Source organism: Drosophila mauritiana, chromosome X, assembly GCF_004382145.1.
Source record: "Drosophila mauritiana strain mau12 chromosome X, ASM438214v1, whole genome shotgun sequence".
Taxonomy (NCBI): Eukaryota; Metazoa; Arthropoda; class Insecta; order Diptera; family Drosophilidae; genus Drosophila; species Drosophila mauritiana.
This window is the reverse complement of record NC_046672.1, coordinates 842,742-860,494: the sequence shown is the minus strand read 5'-3', so window position 1 is coordinate 860,494 and position 17,753 is coordinate 842,742. Positions and strand designations below refer to the sequence as shown.

Below are 17,753 nucleotides of genomic sequence, written 5' to 3'. Positions count from 1 at the left end.
TTTTTCCCCATTCGCTCCACCGCCCTTTTTGTAAATCATTTAACACGCTCTCGATTTTTATTTTAATGACATCTTGGCAAAGTTACCCCTAATGGCTTAGGTTGAAGCACTTTGCCAAGGACATAATGGAGCCTGCAGACATATTCGGGTCCTTAAACTCCCACCCGAATCCCGCCCGAAGGCTGTGCAAATTTGTTCGCAGGCGTCACATGCTGCTCCTGGACTGCATATCCTGGAAGCTAGCTCTTCTACTGTGTATCCTGTGTGTTAATGATCATCATGAATATTCCGGCATTTGTTTGTTTGCTTCCGCCGTTTGCTTAGCCAAAATGTTAATGTACGCCCAGCCCAAACGGAATTTAACCCTGCGGCACTCGTACGGGAAAACAGCAAAGAGGTCCTGCTAAATATTTGATTAACTTTCCTATGTTCAGTGTGTGTGCGAAATCAACTTAATTAAAGTTAAACAAGCAGCTAATCAAATTTTTATTACACAGTCTTAACCACAAGAATGCTTTACCTCTGGCTCCCGCAAAACGTGGAGTAATTTCATTTTAAAAATGCATACTCCAAAAGGGGCCACGTGCGACTCGCAGAGGCGGAAAAGGATTGTCTTCTTGTGCTTTTGGTTTGTGTGGCCAGAGAAAAGAAATAATAGGTACAATAGGTACAATAGGTACAAGTGAGAACTAAAAACAGAGTCGGTAGTTTCATTAAATATAAGGGCTCTTAACGAACATCTTTCTAAGTCGTACAGTAATGTAGTGGATCGATACGAAAATCAATTCCTCTGAGATACTATGGATAAGTAATCCTCGATGGAGGCCCTTTTGAGCCACCAGGCTTCCATATCGTACAGATCCACCTCGCCGGCCAAGGAGCTCAAGGTGCTGGACGTGTCAATCTGGTGGGGCAGTGACACTGAACTGGGGCTCATGCTGGGTAGCGATTGCTGGCTGGTGGTCACCTGGTTGAAGTAGCCTGGCTCCTGGGAAATCACGTTCGCCAGGACGTCCGGCTGGTGCTGCACCTGCTGCTGCTTTCCTTTCTTTTGACAAGGCTTCGATGAGGAGCAGCCGCAGCAGGCGAGTGGCCAGAGAAAGCACATATTTCTGTGGCTAGAAGTGCCGAAGATGCGGAAATGTGCCAGGCTGATTTCATCAGCAGTCAATGAAAGAATTTCCAGGCCTAGGTCAAGTTACCCATCACCTGATGGTTTAGTTCCCACCTGATAGTGCCCTTTTATTTATGTTGTGCCGCCCGCAGCTTTTTGCTGAAAGGAAAGCCTCCCACTGAGGCAGTGCAACCCAGAGCTTTCTGCTTTTATAGCTGGCGGGTTTGTTGGGGGTACAGTTGTGTTCCCTGGAATTGGGCTAGACTGGCGGCCCCCGAACAATATTTTTCGGAGACCCCCATTATGCAAAATGGTGTCACTTATGTTAATTTCACAAATGCCCCGCACTCTCCCCAGTATATAGTGGACGCTATCAGGACTATCGGGTTCCGGCGGTTGGAGGGGGAAAAACGGCAGCCGACGACTACCTATTGTATTACCAATTTGCGAATGCAAATCAGACGCAGAGCGCGAGTTTCACACCGGTTTCGTATTGAATTTAAAGAGTGAGCCATGCGACACAAACATCAAAGCCGATGATGGTGGCTGTGAAGCAGGAGATGGACGTGTGACGAGGACATCTTCGAGCACAAAGAAAGCATGTTCTCCAGAAGTCCAGGGAACCTTCTATATACGGCCAGCTCCACAAATGAGAGGTTGAGTTTTCGAGGGTCTGCTGGGGCTGCTAGCTTATCCGAGTTTACGACTTTGCAAAAATGCTGCGACCAGCCTCCTCCGTCTTTAACAACTTCAATTTCAATTAGCAGTGCATACTTTTCAAGGGTCGACGACCAAAAAGTTTCTGCACTAATGAGTTTTGTAATTATACGAAAGTTGAAACTGAATACAAAAGCCGAAAAGAACAACCCCATCCCCTTTACATTGCTTTACATTTATACTTTTATGAATGATTTACGCGGGCAAAGTATTTGTACGGCGATAACATCCTACGGGATGCGGGGTAAGTGGTGAAATTGGTGAAAGTGCCGAAAGGGAAAGCAGTTGCCATGATGTCACACAAGTCACTGCGGATTTCCTGTTTCATTCACTTCATTCTAATTGAAGCGATACACATGTTTTTCCAGAGTTAAGCCAAATAAATTTAGTTTACAGAAAATCCGGTGAAAAAGTTGCGAATCTCGAATATTAAGGGTACAGCATTTCCAATCTAAATGTTTACTCTACTCACTTTTCCATTTCCCCGAATTCGCGAATATGGCAAACTGGAAAAATATCAATGTCATTTGCAGGCCCATAACCGAAAAACGCAGAATCGGGCTAAAATGGAAAAATAAAGCAGGAAAAAAAAGTTTGGTGGGGGAAAGGGGGGTGTTTAGTCACTGACTGGCATTGTTACCCGTGTAACGCTAAAAGTGATGTGTCTGTTCTGGTGGGAGTTTCGTTTCCATGGCCCTGGGTTTCTAGGACTGTGCATTTGGGCTCGCCCTTTTCACATGGTCAGTCCCATCATTGCGGTTTCAGAACTGCATATTTCGAAGTTCCCATTTGCAATGTTTGTTTATCTGCGTTTGTGTGTGTGTGTGTTTGGGGAGCTTATGGAGCTGGGACTTCTTCCCACTTGAGATGAACGAAAAAACGTGATCTTTTCCCGAAGCTCGGAAAGAGTTTGCCCAGCTTAAAACTTGAATAGATGGTGGGATCAAATTCGTTATAGCGAAGAAAGCAAGACCCGGTTAAATCTTTGCTACACAAGCTATTGCTTTGCAATCCTAGAATTTCTTATGAACAGGGTATCTGCTTGTTCCATAATCTCCTTCCTACCCCCTTTTTTATGTTGCCAACTTTTTTGCATGTTTCGTATGTAGTTGGCTCTGGTTTCATGGTTCGTGACAAGCCAAGCGCATAACCACAAAATAGACGCGTGCAATAGTGGGTGGTGGGTGGATGGCCAGATAGACAGTAAGCCAGATAGACAGATAGCCAGATAGACAGATAGCCACCCCTGCCCACTCACACTGTTCCATTTTCATTTTCAATTTGCAGAGCATACTTTGCGGGGCTTTTCGGTTTCTATGCCAATCTGCGATTCTCACTCGCCGCTTCAATCTCCTTTTTTGTGCGGCCTGCTACCCACTTACCACCCACCAGCCCTCCGCCCCCCTTTTTTTTTTGGTAAGCACCCTGACAACAAGAATCCACCCCCTTTTTGCCGCCGCCCCTGTATTTTGCTTTGTGGTCATGCCCACTTGATGCGTATTTAATTAACGTTAATTGAAATTGATTTATGTATGCAGCATGCGCACAGCCCCAACCCCATTTACCTCCCCACTGACCACGTTCTCCCTTAAAAATATGCTGCTTGAAATTTAGATGGAATTGGTGGAGGCGGAGAGTGGGGAAATCGAGGGTGGGCTCAATTGACAAATTTTCGGCATATTGAAGCGTGAAAAATTCTGTGTTTTGGGTTCATTAAATTGATTTAACGAAATGCAAACAGACATTTTGCGGACTGTTTGCCCACAGGGAATAAAGTGGTGTGTAGGTGGCAAAAAAATTGAATAATGATTTGGAGTAAATGTTTTCTTCACCGTTAAATTATATTGTATTCTACTGTTAGTGCAGAAGTTATGCTAGTTCCTTCCTTCGTTGCCATCAAAACATTTTCACAGACACCAAAAGCTATCCAATTAACCAAAGGAAAAGGAATTAAGTATCCGTGAATACACACAAAAACAAAAAACAATGCGAGTATGAGCGAACAACAGACATTCGATGCGTGTTTGCCCAATTTCCACGTCATTAATTTTGTTCCTGCTTTCCAAAGAGCGAATCTACATCTGGTGCTTTTATGTTCATCTAATTAGAGGGAAATCTTTCGTGGCTTTCTTTTCTATGGCTTTTCCGGCTCCTTCGCCCACGGCTTTTATTGCATAATTTTTGGTGTGCAGTGGAAATCGAAAGTGGAGTAGATTGAGTGGGGTGCGGGGCTGCAATCAGCAACACAGCAACACAGCAACACAGCAAACAGCAAACAAAGAACCATAACAATAAAGCAAAAGAAAATAACGAAAATTCATCATAAACAGCCCGGGAAAGTCCCGACCCGTCCCATCCCATCGAAGATCGTAAATTAGAAATGGCATTTTATGCGTGCGCAAATAAAAATGCTGTGTATGCGGCGCACATTTGGTATTTGGAGGATATCTTTGGGGCTCGGCATAAAAAGTTTCTTTTCGGCCCTCGTAAAATTACTCATACGACTTGTTAACCGTTTCAGCAGCCCACAAAGATACACATTGATTTTCCTGCCTTTGCTCGTCTGCTATTCTGCCATTTTGTGTTTCAGGTGGGTCCTGGGGATCTTTTTGGTACGTTGGTCCGCAAGTCCTCGGAAATGTGAGACGAGTGGTATTGGATTCTGTTGATTGGAAACAGGGCTTTCGCCGATATTAAATGTTCGCGTTGATTCAATGGGAGTGTAAACAAATGAGGTTTTTCGCTGCAAGACTTAGACTCGCTCAGCGAAAACTTGTTTGTCCATGCACTGCGAAAAAAAAGGTTTAGGTCAGGATATTTTAATACGATTTGGAGTGCAAAAACGGCGATTTATCTCCAGTGAACGTGGCCGCCCTTTCCCGTCGGATTTCGCAGCCCCCAATCCGAACAACAAAGGAATTTTCCTAATTATGCGTTCACCTGCACGTACGCAAAAAGCAGTTGGTTATTTGCTACCCAACTCATCGCCGTTAGAAGCCACAAGCAAATCGACCATGAAAACAAAAATCGCACAGCGGCATTTGGAACAACGCGGGTGCAAAAACAAAACAGCAGATGGTGGGCGGGGGATGTTAAACTTTCTGTGATTAACAATTACAAAAGCCAGCTAAAAATCCAATATACCCATGAAAGACGCAGCCTCAACCGAGGCAGAAGCTGAAATGGAGTTCACTCCGCCCACGCCCACCAACCCTCCTCACTTTTGCGCGTTTGTGGGCGGTGGGGTCATGACAGCATTCGCTACGTGAGTTTGCCATAAGCAATTTAGCTAATTTAGCTACACAACGGCAAGGACTCCGAGGTCTAAAGCAAAACAATCGAGGCGGAAGAATGACAACACCGAGGGGATAGGGGAAATCTAGGAATGAAGTAGAAATAGGTCTGTGGATATGGAGTTTAAATAATAGTAAGATTAAAGCGGCAAAAAAGAATACAGGATTAACTAAATCTTGCATTTTACTAAAGGTATCTGCTGGGAAGAGAACTCTTTCGGTCAAAGAATCTGTAGATTCGACTACGTCAACTTCTCCACACTGCTGCAGTTGCCAGGAAGGGAAACAAAGGAAGTGCATGAAAATAACAATAAATGTTATACAGTGCCAGCAGAAAGAGCTGCACACTGGCTGTAATAGTAGTAATAGCAATAATAATAATAATCTTCCTAAGGAGGGTGCTTCAGCCCCTGCTCCCTGCTCCCTGCGACGGACAGGTCGCCCTAATAACTATTTCTTTTTATGGCCACAACAATGGCTGGGAGGGTGGGGCATGGAGGGCAAATCAAATTTGCCTGATCGGCTATTGTGAGCTCGGCACCCAGCCGCCCCTCCCGCAGTCCTCCGCTCCTTTCAAGAAGAAAAATGCATTTCATTGAATTTTGAATAGTCAACGAATGCGAAGCAACTGCGGCTGTCCGCAAGTCTGTTCGAAGGACACATAGTAGCAGCACTCCGAATCCGTTCCCTGATTTCCTTTTAGCTTTCCAGCTTTCCAGCTTTCCGTCTACGAATTTGGCCACCTTGAAAATCCAAGTGGAAATGAAATGTAATCTGCATCGGCGAATTCGAGAAGAACCAGATTCGGCAGGAAGACGGCTGCAGCGCCAAGTGACTTGGGACGCAAGCAGCGCCAAAAATTGGCAAAGAGACTCGGTCTTTAAAACATTTTTTTATGGCCAAAATGAGAAACAAAGGTAGAAAAATGGCCGAAAGATGCCCGTTTCCCCTCGTCTTGTGTGTGCCTTTGCTGGATTTATCTGTTGCCAGTTTATGGAAATCGTCGCTTTATTCACCGCCGGCAATCACGCGCACTGCCAGCCACGCCCCCTGGTCCGATGGTGGCGTCTTGGCACGCCCACTGCCGTCGCCGGGGGTTGGTATCTCATAATTGCGTAGGCGAGTTTAGTACTCATTAAAAGCGTTAATCGTTTGCCTGGCTTTGTCGATTTCGCTTTGTCTCTCCGCCGGGTTTATCACTGAGGAAAAAGAAGATGTGCATGTTGCTAAGATAAAACTACTTCACGTCACTTATTTAATTGGAAAGTTTCGAAAGTTCTAAATGCCGCAGAATGTATTAACATCAAGTCCTTCCTGCTACCACTTGAACATTTCTCTCAGTGCATCTGCCCGTGAGTGGTGCGTGCTCGCCAGTGTTTCTGCAGTTGGAAACACTTCAATTTTAATTCAGTGGCGGGAGGTGACGGCGGACAAAAAGCGATTTGCATAAATTTCCAACAATGATAGCCGGGATCCGTACCCGTGTCCATGTCCAGAGCTGATGGCAATAGAGTGGCGGATACTTCGTGTGCCGGAGCGCCTGTCCTGTCATCAGAGCGGCCGAAAAAAGCGAGGAATACGCTTAATTAAAATTTTTATTACACAAATTTTGCTTTTGTGTCGATAATTTTATGCTGATCATCAGCAGAAGCCGCCGAAGCGGGCGGAGCGGGCACTAATTTGCAGCATCAGCTTGGAGTTCCTGCCTCCAGACAGGTGTGTACTGCATAGGTGTGGGCACTCCATCCCCCACTCCTTCGCCTTGGGGCAAACGCATGCAAACGGAAATTAAAAAGGAAGCCAACGCAGCAGAGTCCCTTCATTTCGCCCTTTTCTGGAGTCCTGGAATGAAATGGAATGGTCGTCGTTCGCTTCCGCTTTTGTTTTGTCCCTCGCTTCTCTGCGTCCTTTTGCTGGCTTCTTGCGCTGCGCATCGCGTTTCTCGCGGAAGTTTCAGCTTAATGTGCAGGAAATTTCATTAAAGTCGGCACAACCCCCACCTTCCCCTCACTTTGCCCGCTGAAGATGTCGCCTGATAGTTGGCTTTCATCAATCTCGTCAATTTTTCAACCTCATTTTCCTGAAGTTCTTATTCAGCATTTCTGGACACCGCTCTTTACGTTCGGCGATTACGCAATGCATCAAACTGTTTTGAAGCAGGTAAAGTGCCCCTTGTCATACATACATATTAAACACTACATACGTACGTAGTGCGGAAGATTGTTGCGCTAATCTTCAGGCAGGCCCCGAACCGCAACCAAAACTAATGAGCCCATCACCGTCCGTTTGAATCCGAAATCGAGAGCAATAGTGCCCCGGACGGGTCGACGTGCCCGTCCTTCCTGCGCCTCCAAACACCTGTCCTCCAATCAATTTAACTGGCTGAGGCGGGAAGGCCAAATAAGTTTCAATCATGAGAACGACACAATACTACTCGCTCGTCCACCGAGGATGGCAGGGTGGCAGGCGTGAGCTATAAAAAATTTAAGCAATGCGGCATTTGACACCTTTGCCGGATAGCAAGGAAGCAGGAGGAGCACCTTTCGGCGGTCTGGGGTCCTAGCAGCTGAAGGTGAAGGCGATGCTGAAGCTGAAGCTGAGGCCATCAGAATGGCAATCAAAAGCAATGATTGTTGCTCATAAAACGGAACGGTTATGTTTATCTGGCTGGTGCCCAGAAGCGGTTATTCGTACTCGTGTACATACATATACCGCTTACAGCGGGACTACGGCGAAGTTTGCTAATGGAATGCGATGGAAGCGCAGATCTCGACGAGCCTTTGCCTAAGTAAAAGGTAGCACCGAGTAAATATTTAATGACAGAGCCCGCTTCCCGTCTCGCTCACTCCAGAGCAGCTAATGGACAGCACCACGCCCACTGCGCCCCATGGCCACTCAACGAGCGATTCTGTTGTGCTTACTTTTTGAACAAGTGCAAATGTTTTTCATGACTTTTCATTTTATTTAATTTCACTTTTATTATGATTATATTTCCAGCCGCTTTTGCGCTGCCTCGCTCCGTTCGTTCCCTTGGTTTTGTTTTCCTTCTTCTCTTTTTGGCTTACGATGAAATGACTTAATAAAGAAGTTGTTTTAGGCTTTTTGGTAATAGGGTGGGAGTGAGCTCAGCGGAAAATCGGAAATCAGTGCAGTTGAAGTCGCCTCCGCAGGCCTTTTAAACAGTTCCATACGGATGCATGGCATGGTCACACTGCCCAATTTGCAAATAGTAGGTATGCCACACTGGCACGCAAAATCTCTACTAGTTTTAAAAGAAACTCAGTTTCCTGTGTTCCTGATTAAAGGATGCCACAACCGCACCTGAAATCTTCCGCCCCTGGCAGACCGAAAGGAACCCAAAACAAACAAAGCCAAATGCCACGAAAATTGAAAATGAAACGTAACACGCCGGAATCCAAGAAACAAATGGATGCTGATGGCAGGGTTTGGAGTTTTCGGAATGGGTCTTTTAGTTCGGGGTGGGGGCCGGGTGCCTTGCTGATGAGGCTGGGAAACTGGCGTCGTCGGAAAAATGCTTCAGCTCAATGCAATTTGCAGCGGTGGAAAAAGCAGCGAAAACCCGAGAAAAAACGGTTGAAACACAAAAAGCGTAGAAGAAATGAACGTGCAGACATGTGCGGCGCCAGTAAGCGATAGTCAGTTAGTGCTCTCCCACGGGTTGCAACAGGGTTGGATGGGGATAGATGCTGCTCGGGTTTAACTTTGGCAAGCGCTTACGCAACGTTTTGTTTGAGCCAACAGTGGACCACTGTTGGGCGAGAAGCGGGAGGTACTGAGACAAATGGCTGCGCCCGGGTGGCAACTGGCTGACAGGTGAGGAACGTGGCTCAAGCTCCAGCTACAGCTCCTGTTTCTGCTGCTCCTGCTCCTGCTCCAAAGGGGGAGGTCTGTAAAAGCAATGGGAAATAACACTGAAAGCTTGCCGCGGTCCAGAGTGGGGGCACAAATTTACATAAAGCAAATGAAGCCGAAATGGAGAAGTGGGGATGGGCAGCGGCAGCGTGGCATCCTGGCAAAACCCTGACTGCATTGCCTTGACCAAAAGGTAAATACTTCAATTTGCGCAAAATGTTTCCCCACTGAAGCGAAAGATATAAATGGATGTGTGTGCTGAAAAATGTAAGATAAATACACTGGGCCGGGGCTTCGAATATACATACACCCACCACAAATTACAATGTAGGATGGAGAATTGCAGGAGAAAATGTAACCGTTTGGAAAGCATGGAGTGGGTTCAGTGGGCTGCCCAGTTCCCTTGACGAAGACACCTCGCCTCCATTTTCTCGGCATGATTTAGACCCGTTTGGCCACGAGTCTGTGGTCCAATGGTGTCTTGTTTGCTTAGTATCCTGCCACACTGTTGCACATCCTTTTCTCTTTGCCTGCCACACGTCAGAGCTCATTGACAGGCCATATGTCAGAAATTGATTCGTTGCAGCCACCTTAGCATCCCAGAATTCAGGCAACCGAACACTCGAGTGCCTTGAGAGTAGAAATTGAGATACCAAAACCAAATTACGTGCGACAATTGTGCGGCAGGACGAAGGATCTGGCAGGATGGGAACGAAACGGAACGAAGAGCAGGGAGGGAGGTTGCGGCACCCTGTGATGAAGCACTTCCTCTTCCGCCTGTCCAGCTTTCAAAAGCGATTTGTTTTGGGGTCCCAACTGCATCCGCAAGTTGTTTGTGCTCTCGTGTTTTGACCAATGCATCAGCAGCTAACACATGAAAGGGCTCACCGTCGCATTGCCGGGATGTTTGGGAAATGGTACTCAGAATTGGGTTTTGTCTACTGAAGGTATAACATTTTAAATTAATAAGCTAAACGCTTCTAAACGTTTCTCTATAAAATACATACTTGATATTTCTTGAGGCATTTGTGATGGATTTTCCGTTGGTCTCGTATGGCAAAGAACAGAGCCCTGTACTCCCAAAAATGCAGCATCCAATACCCTCCAGCGCTTCATCCACATGGGCACCAACCTTGTCACCTTTCCCGTGGAAACTTCACCTACCTTTCACCTCGCAAATTCTCTTTTATGTACCGCCCAGGCTTTCATTTTTGTGTGGGTCTCATCCAAGTGCTTAAAGTAAATATCCTTTCAAGTTGTATATTGACAGCTGTCACCGGATCCCATCAGATTCCAGTGCCAAGAAAACGAAATTAAGCGAAGCACAAGAGGAATAATAAGAATGAAAGGAGCGAAGGAAGAAGCATTTTAATGTGCTTTATTTTTGATATTTTGTTCGCTGTTTTTTTAATTAAAAGAAATTAAAATGTAAATTTCGCCCCATCATTTCCTCGCAGTTTCCCTGCTTATATAAAACTGTTATTAAGAAACACGTAGTGCAGAAGAGGAGGCTGGAAGGGAGGGACTACAAAGTGCTGCAAAATAAACCAAAAGACAAATGTAAACAACAATTAAATGTTCACTAAGCTAACAAGAGGAAGAATCCAGGGGAGGAAAATAACCATAGGGAGACATCCACTTGTGTGGAACGTGGGTTTGCCGGAGGTGCTGGGTGGTTATTAGTGAAAAGGTATTAGAATGGAAGAGCGTCCTCACTGGCATCTGTTCGTTCGCCATTTGTTACCAGCACCAGAACAAAGGACTGAAAACTCCATAAGTAACCAACTTGTAACCAACATTACCCGTTGGTAAGCACACATTTACTTACATATAAATCGACCCAAATATCGGTAATCTTAAACAAGGAATGGTCTGGTTTAAATGCATACGAACGAATCATTTTGTTAACAAGATAGCAAACCATTCCATGAGAATGTTTTAGGGAACTTATTATCTTGGCATAAGCCAAAACAACTGTCACAACAGATATACGCAACGGCCGAGATCGCAGAGTCGCCTCGAAGCTAAAATGTAGGCAATTAGTAATTACTCGTTGACAGTTTTGGTTAAAAACTGGTCCCTTGCGGCAACAAAAGAAGTTCAACTAAGAAACAGAATCTGGAAAAGTCGAAGGCGAACGGGTGCCAAACTTGAAAATGGGATTGATACTGACAGCACTTCGAGCCTGTTGTACCTTTAGTGAAGCCGAGTCCTGTCCTGCACCGGCTATATCCATTTCGAACCTCGAAATAAGTCGACCGCACAGCTTCTCGTCTTCGGAAGAGTCCTCATGTAAACAGCCCATCGAACAAAATGGGAGCCTTCAGATGAATCCATCGCCATTTGTCTCGCAAATGAGTCTGGACTTCGATCCCTACGACGAGTGCTTTTATTTTGGCGAGAGCTATTAAAATGTGATTACGATTTCCAGCAAACTTAGCTTGAGCAAAGCATTTTCTGTACTCATTTAGCACATTTGGAACAACACCAAATTCGGCATGCATTTAACAATATTTTGACTAAGGTCACACTTTGTGTTGCAATTTCACTGCAACAATTGCCCTCCCCTGGTCACACTGGCAATTTGTCCTCGATTGCAGCACGTAGCAAACACAGCAAACGTGGCCGCATCACTGCACAAATCCAATCAGGGGCGTAATTTCGTTGTAACACCGGGAAGACCCGTTTCCTTCGCTTGCGTGTGGGGTTCTTAACTTATTTTGTGGTATCATTAACCTTTAAACTTGGACGCTGGCAAGCAAGCGAACTGTGTGCAGAAATTGTAAACTTTTACACTCGCCAAAGTTTCCCGCAGCCACAAACTTTTGTAGACCGACACGCGGTATAGGAGCATGAAGGCCAGATACACCCAAGTAAAACGTAAAATTTTTAACTTTATTTTCGATTTTCGTTTGCCGCAAAAATCGTATTTGCAGCCCAAAAACTTAATTTGCGCCAACAACCAAAAACGAACGAAGGGAGCGCGCTGCAATGGAAAAGAAAAGGAAAACTTTTGCCGCGCTTCACCCCCACCTTCCTCCGACTATTTCTTTTTAAATGCAATCAAGCGGAAATTGATACGTCACCGCCAGCCAAAGCTGCGCCACCCGCCCCGCTCGCCGCCACACAAAAGTGGTGCCAAATTGTTGCAAATAAAATTGCTGATATGGAAATTTTATGCGAAAGTTCTTCTTGCTTTTTCCAGCCGCGAGACCTCGCAAACAAAGCGAAGACAGAAAGTTCGGTGTTTGCGCAGAGAATGGAAAATAGTCTTTGTTTCCAGTTCCGTTTCCTCGAAAATCTGCCTTGTACTAGGAAACGCCGACAGATCAGAGGTCACAGGTGAATCCCTTGGCCAAGGACGACAAGTCCTTCTGTTTGAGTGCTCCATTTTTAGCTGCATGTCCAAATAATGAATTCCTCATTTGATGGGATATATTTTCTGCTGCATGGAAAGGTCGCAGTTAACTGACGATTTCATATTGTTGCTGCAAACTCGCGCACACTGTTTTCATCTCCAGAGCCTTGGAAGGTCCACCAATCACCTCAGATTAGCTGCCCCATTTCCGCGTGCAACTGCCGAGATTTTGAGCCATAAAAGCTAGCTTATCGGCTTCAGCTGGAAATGGAGTGAAGGCAAAGAAAGGAATGATCAAATTAAAGTTTGGCCATCAATGCGGCGGCTTACTGGCCCGGAGTTCCATCTCATCAGCGCCGGAAAACTATGACCCCCATTTCCGTTGCCGTTGCCTGGCCCACTCAAAACGCACATCAATTTGAAACTTAATCTGGCCGCACAAATAAGCCGCACCAAAAGTTAAGACCCAAAACAAATGGCTGGGCCTTTCAACTAGGCCCCTGCTCCATGCCCCTCCACTGTCGCCGTATTGTATGCAAACAATTTACGGCGCAAATAGGCGGCAAGCGCCACAAGAAGAAGATGAAGTGAAAAGCGAGAAAAATTAGATGGGGATGGAAATGAATAGAGGGGGGTCTCGCCTCTTGGGGAAGGGAGGAGGTGGGGTGGGGGCGCACGGACTGTGAATGAAAAACTAGGCGGCGTCCCATGCCTAAAACCAAAACTGAAATGCAAGGGATGTCTGGAAATGAGAAAGGGAATGAAAATGCATGCAATAGTTGCTCCAACAAGGATAATTGAAATTCACCACGGAACTGCCGACTAGGACCACTTCGTCTTCTGGAATGGAATGCGTTGGAAACACACACAGTGCTCAGCCGAAAAGAAACGAACCTGAATGCTGAAATTGAAACAAATATTCCGCCAGAAGTTGACCCGCAATGATTCCTCGTTAATCCGCATTTGCTAATTTCAAACACAAGAAAAGGTCGATACATTAAATCGGAGTATTCCCATTGCGATCCTGCTCCAGGATGTTTATTCCTTCGGCAGCAATCCAAATATTGTTTTGAAGAAGCATCAATCCTTTGGGGAAAACCGGTTGCCTGCCAGATTGGGCCGTGAACGCATTGAACTTTTGAGTGGCAATTACTTCGAGCGCGGAGTGGAGCCGCAATTAAGTTAATTAGTATGAAGAAGGTAGTCGCAGTCCTTTGTTGTGCTATCTGGAGTCGCTGCCAGCGCAATAAAGTTGATTGCGCCTATAAATATGCAGCACTTGGCTGTGATTATTGCGCGGACTCCTGCTTTTCTCTGCTCTCTTCTTTGTGTACTTTTTCTTCTGCCAAATGTATGCACTAATTGTTATTCGTCGCCCGGCTTTGTTGTCCTTATCTTGAGTCGCCTGTGAGGCAGACGGAGTTTGGGCTTCGGCTTGGTCCTGATCTAGCCGGAGTCCTTGAGACGCTATCAACTGCTAATAGCTTTGGGATATCTCGCCATTTCTGCTTTTTATGACAATGCTTTGCGGTCATCACACTCCCTTTGCACTCAACTTGAGAGGCGTTTATTTCAAAGCCCGTTGATCAGGGAATTCACTTAGATGGGGGAAAAGAAGATGTTTTTAATGTCTCTATTATGACTCTGAACCAAGCTAGGTATACTTGCCAGCGCCAGCAGCCAACCTGTTCATCGCATAACGTTAACTAATATCCAAGGATATCGCTTCCCCTCAAGTCAGTCTCCTCCAGACTAATCTGGTTTCTGCTACATCTTCGGTGCACTTGCTGTTCGCAATCGGCTTATCTTATCGTACGTTTTCTTCCACTCCATGCTCGCATCCAAGCCACGCGGATCCAATCCAATCCATTCCATTCATCAGGAGCGTTCTAACTAATAGTGGGCGTGACGTGAGCAAACCTCCATTGCCTGACAGCCGAGGAACCCGCCTTGTCTGTCGCTCTTGTTTGGCATTGTTAATCTTTAACCTGAGTTCTAATCCGTGCGTCATGATTGAAAGCAGCTGCAAAATCGCTGCGTGGCTCCTGTGGCTTCTCCTCAGCTTTTACCTACGGAGGGAAAAAACGAAGTTGTCGGCGAACGGGAGGGGGCTGGAAAATAAGGTGCACCGGGAAAACACATCGCACATGACGTGATGACGACGACATCGTCTAATCTGATTGCCCTAATGTACTCGCCCTGTGCCAATTTGTGTCAATTTCGATGGCGCCCAGGAACTTTGCCGCTCTAAGCTGAGCTGCCTTCGACTTTGCCTAGCTGCTAATTAGTTCAGCCAGGTGGGGATGCTGCAGGCGCAGGTGCAGCAGTCGCCCTTGGCACATTAGCCGTAATGAGAAGTCGTCGGCAGCAGTGGTAAAACGCCCCTCTAATAACTCCGCAGGCAAAACACTTGCAACGGACGCTAAAAATTGTATTATTATTACTTTCGCGTACAACCTTGAAACCTTGAAAGCAGGCGTTGTGCTACTTGTACTCCCTTTTGGCCTTAAGCTGAGTAATGGGTATCTGATAGTCGGGGAACTCGACTCCAGCATTCTCTCTTGTTCCCTCTTGAAAAATGGGCCTTTTGCTAAGATATTAAGCATACGCCGCAGAGTAACAAAAACATGTAGTGCTTGCCAGACCTGATTTTTCTCAGTGCATGCGTGTGGGGGATAGGTTAAACAGAAAATGGAAATTGCGGGGATGGGAATGGTGAATTGGAGTGGGGAGAGGGGAAACGTGCAGTGCAGTGCCGTGGGGCAAACTCAATGCTGGCCCAGGCCTCCCATGTGTGTTTGTGGCAAGTTAATGACACACCTTAACCCATGTTAACCTAGTTTTTCATGTTGTGGTTATTCTTGTCGTGCTTGTTCTTCTTTCCACTTGACCCAAAGCCCAAAAAAAAGTAGAGTGGCGTGGAGAGGACGTCGGTGCGTATGGGCCTGGCCTTCATGCGGTTGACATGAATTTGGCTGTGGCATGATTGGCCTACTTTCTGTCTTTTGCTTGCTCTCTAGGGTTTTTTATTTGTGACAAATTTGCATTTTCCGCGCTATATTTCTTAACTGGCACAATAAAAAGTTCGAAAGGCGAATGACGGCAGAATAGGGAGAGTTATAGCAAAACCCAACATATAAAGAAACAATGCTCGAAGGGCAGCATAGATCTATGGAAATATAAGAAAAAATGGACCGAGTGCGTTTAATTAGTCACATTCCGACATCATAATACCTTTAATAATGCAACCAACTTAATATAAACAAATGGGGACCATAAAGTGTGAAATGTCGAGCGGGAGTCCTCAAAGGACCTGCGGATGGCGAGCAATGGCCTTCATTTATTTTCCTCAGCCGCAGCTGCTGCTTCTTTCCCAGCTTGTTAAGCATAATTAAAATCACAGAGCGGGATGGAGAGAGGCGCGGAGAGCAGGGAGGAGAGGGACAGAGCTAGTGAGTGAGTGTGATTAAAAGATTGCAAATTTCTCACTCTTATTCATTTTTTCATAAGCTCTTCTTCCTGGCCAAATTGAATTTTTCGTTGCAGTAGACAGCGATTGAGTGAGTGAGAGTAGGACGGAAATGTGGCGAGAGCGAGACAGAGCAGAAATGCATTGAACTGATCAGCGTAGTAGCAGCACCAAGTAGAATCGAAACTTTTTTCACGTTAGTCCCCAATTATGTTGGTCTAAATAATGCTTAGTATTAAATAGTAGTAAAAAGTGTTTTTGGAACGGAAGCCACCTCGAATCTCGACTTTAACGAGTGAGCAGGGCGTGCGGACGTTATGCAAATGCTTTAGCCCCATTGAATTTGATGGCCGCGCATAAATGTAATTATAATGTGCATTCTATACAGCAACAAACATAAATGCATAAGTGCATAAATGCGCGCGCGTGTGTGTGTGGACAGTGGATTACGTAATGCCGATGCAGTGAATACGATATAATGTGCTATGCATAATGCATGATCGCACTCCTTAATCAACGCCAAACGAGGGACATTTAATTTTAATTTTAATTAATTTTGTCATTTGCTTTTTACACCGATGACGATGGGCTTACTGGAAAACGAGCGAGTCTGTAATCCATTCATTTGCGAATTCTGCTGTGGACGCAGCTGTGTTGTGGGTTGTGGGGCGTGGGGCTTGGGGCGTGGATTTGTGGACGCGTGGATGCCTGGGGCTGTAGAAGTAGGTGGGTAGTATAGTAGTAGGTGGCTCCCCGGTATCGTCAGTGCTGCGAAATCAGCTGTCGGGCGAGCACCGCATAATCAGAGGTGGGGATGTTTCTGGGCTTTTTGGTGGATCTGCTGTACTGCCGACGCTGCGGGGACGACTGTATGATGGAATTCCCATCGACTCCCGCGAATGAAGAAACAGCGTCGAAAGTGGTAAAGGTCGAACTACCCCCGCTGCCGCCACTGCCGCCACTGACCTTTGAACTCATCCGCAACCCATTGGCTGCCGAGCAGGAGTGCGATAATAGCTTCGAAGGCTTCGTCGATGGTTACGATGATCCCAGGCTGCCGGAAACCATCATCTGATTCAAAAAGAGCTTGCCACTCACTGCCCGCACTCCGCTTCATTTGGTTTAATTAAAACTCTTTTTGCCATAATCCAATTAAGACCAAAGGCAAAAACCAAATGACAACAAATGGCATAATGGCCAGACAACAAAACAGCCGGCAAAAAATAGAAAAACTCGACAAAACTCAAACAAAGTTCCGCACAAAGCAAAAAACCTGAACAAAACAAAATGCAAACAAACAATGCAATAAAATTCAATTACAACAAAATTTTAATTAACTTTTTGCAATCAAAACACAAACCAAATGAGGAGACAACTGGCATACGAATTGAAAGCCAATAAAAATGGGCGTAATAACCTAACCAATCTACAGGTCATCGATGTACAGGAGTGGGTTAAACGAATCTAACAAAGGCTGTGTACGATAGCTTCAAATGGGAGAGGATTACTTGAGTGTATCATGTTATGTGTTTTAAAAATGTATATGCACATATGGTAAATGTTTGGATTCGATTGTGAGCACCAAAGAACCAGGCACAAAGAGAGAACACTACTCCTATTCGAGTGTCAACTATCAGATACCTTATAGTCTGTATAAAAGTTTGTTGTTGACTTATTTACTCTACGAGTACCGATGGAATTGAGTATAAATATGAAAATATTGTTGGTAAACTGTTAAAATGTTTTATTTAGTTTTGTGGGGTGGTAGGTCGCATTACGTATACGACGCAGACCACAGAATAATGCGTTTCAAAAGCAAGTTTGCTGTTGCACTGTTCCATTGTTGACCTATCAATTGGGCGCCTTCCGGTCGTAGCATACATCAGTGTGAACTCGTTTTATCCAAAGCAATTCCCAGTCGGGTGAAGA

At 45.5% G+C, this 17,753-nt stretch overlaps 3 protein-coding genes across 12 annotated transcripts in view; 2 read left to right on the top strand and 1 right to left on the bottom strand.

The window, feature by feature from the left end:
- The window catches only part of LOC117146349 (uncharacterized protein CG43867), an 84,658-nt gene that overhangs the window by 42,488 nt on the left and 24,417 nt on the right, over positions 1 to 17,753 (top strand). The window lies entirely within an intron of this gene.
- LOC117148778 lies at positions 782 to 1,219 on the bottom strand. Its single transcript, XM_033316375.1, has one exon. The coding sequence runs from the start codon at positions 1,106 to 1,108 to the stop codon at positions 782 to 784; it is 327 nt and encodes a 108-aa protein (XP_033172266.1). The 5' UTR covers positions 1,109 to 1,219.
- LOC117146360 lies at positions 16,585 to 17,102 on the top strand. The gene has a single exon (XM_033312511.1). It carries the CDS (start codon positions 16,639 to 16,641, stop codon positions 16,897 to 16,899), a length of 261 nt encoding a protein of 86 aa, XP_033168402.1. The 5' UTR covers positions 16,585 to 16,638; the 3' UTR covers positions 16,900 to 17,102.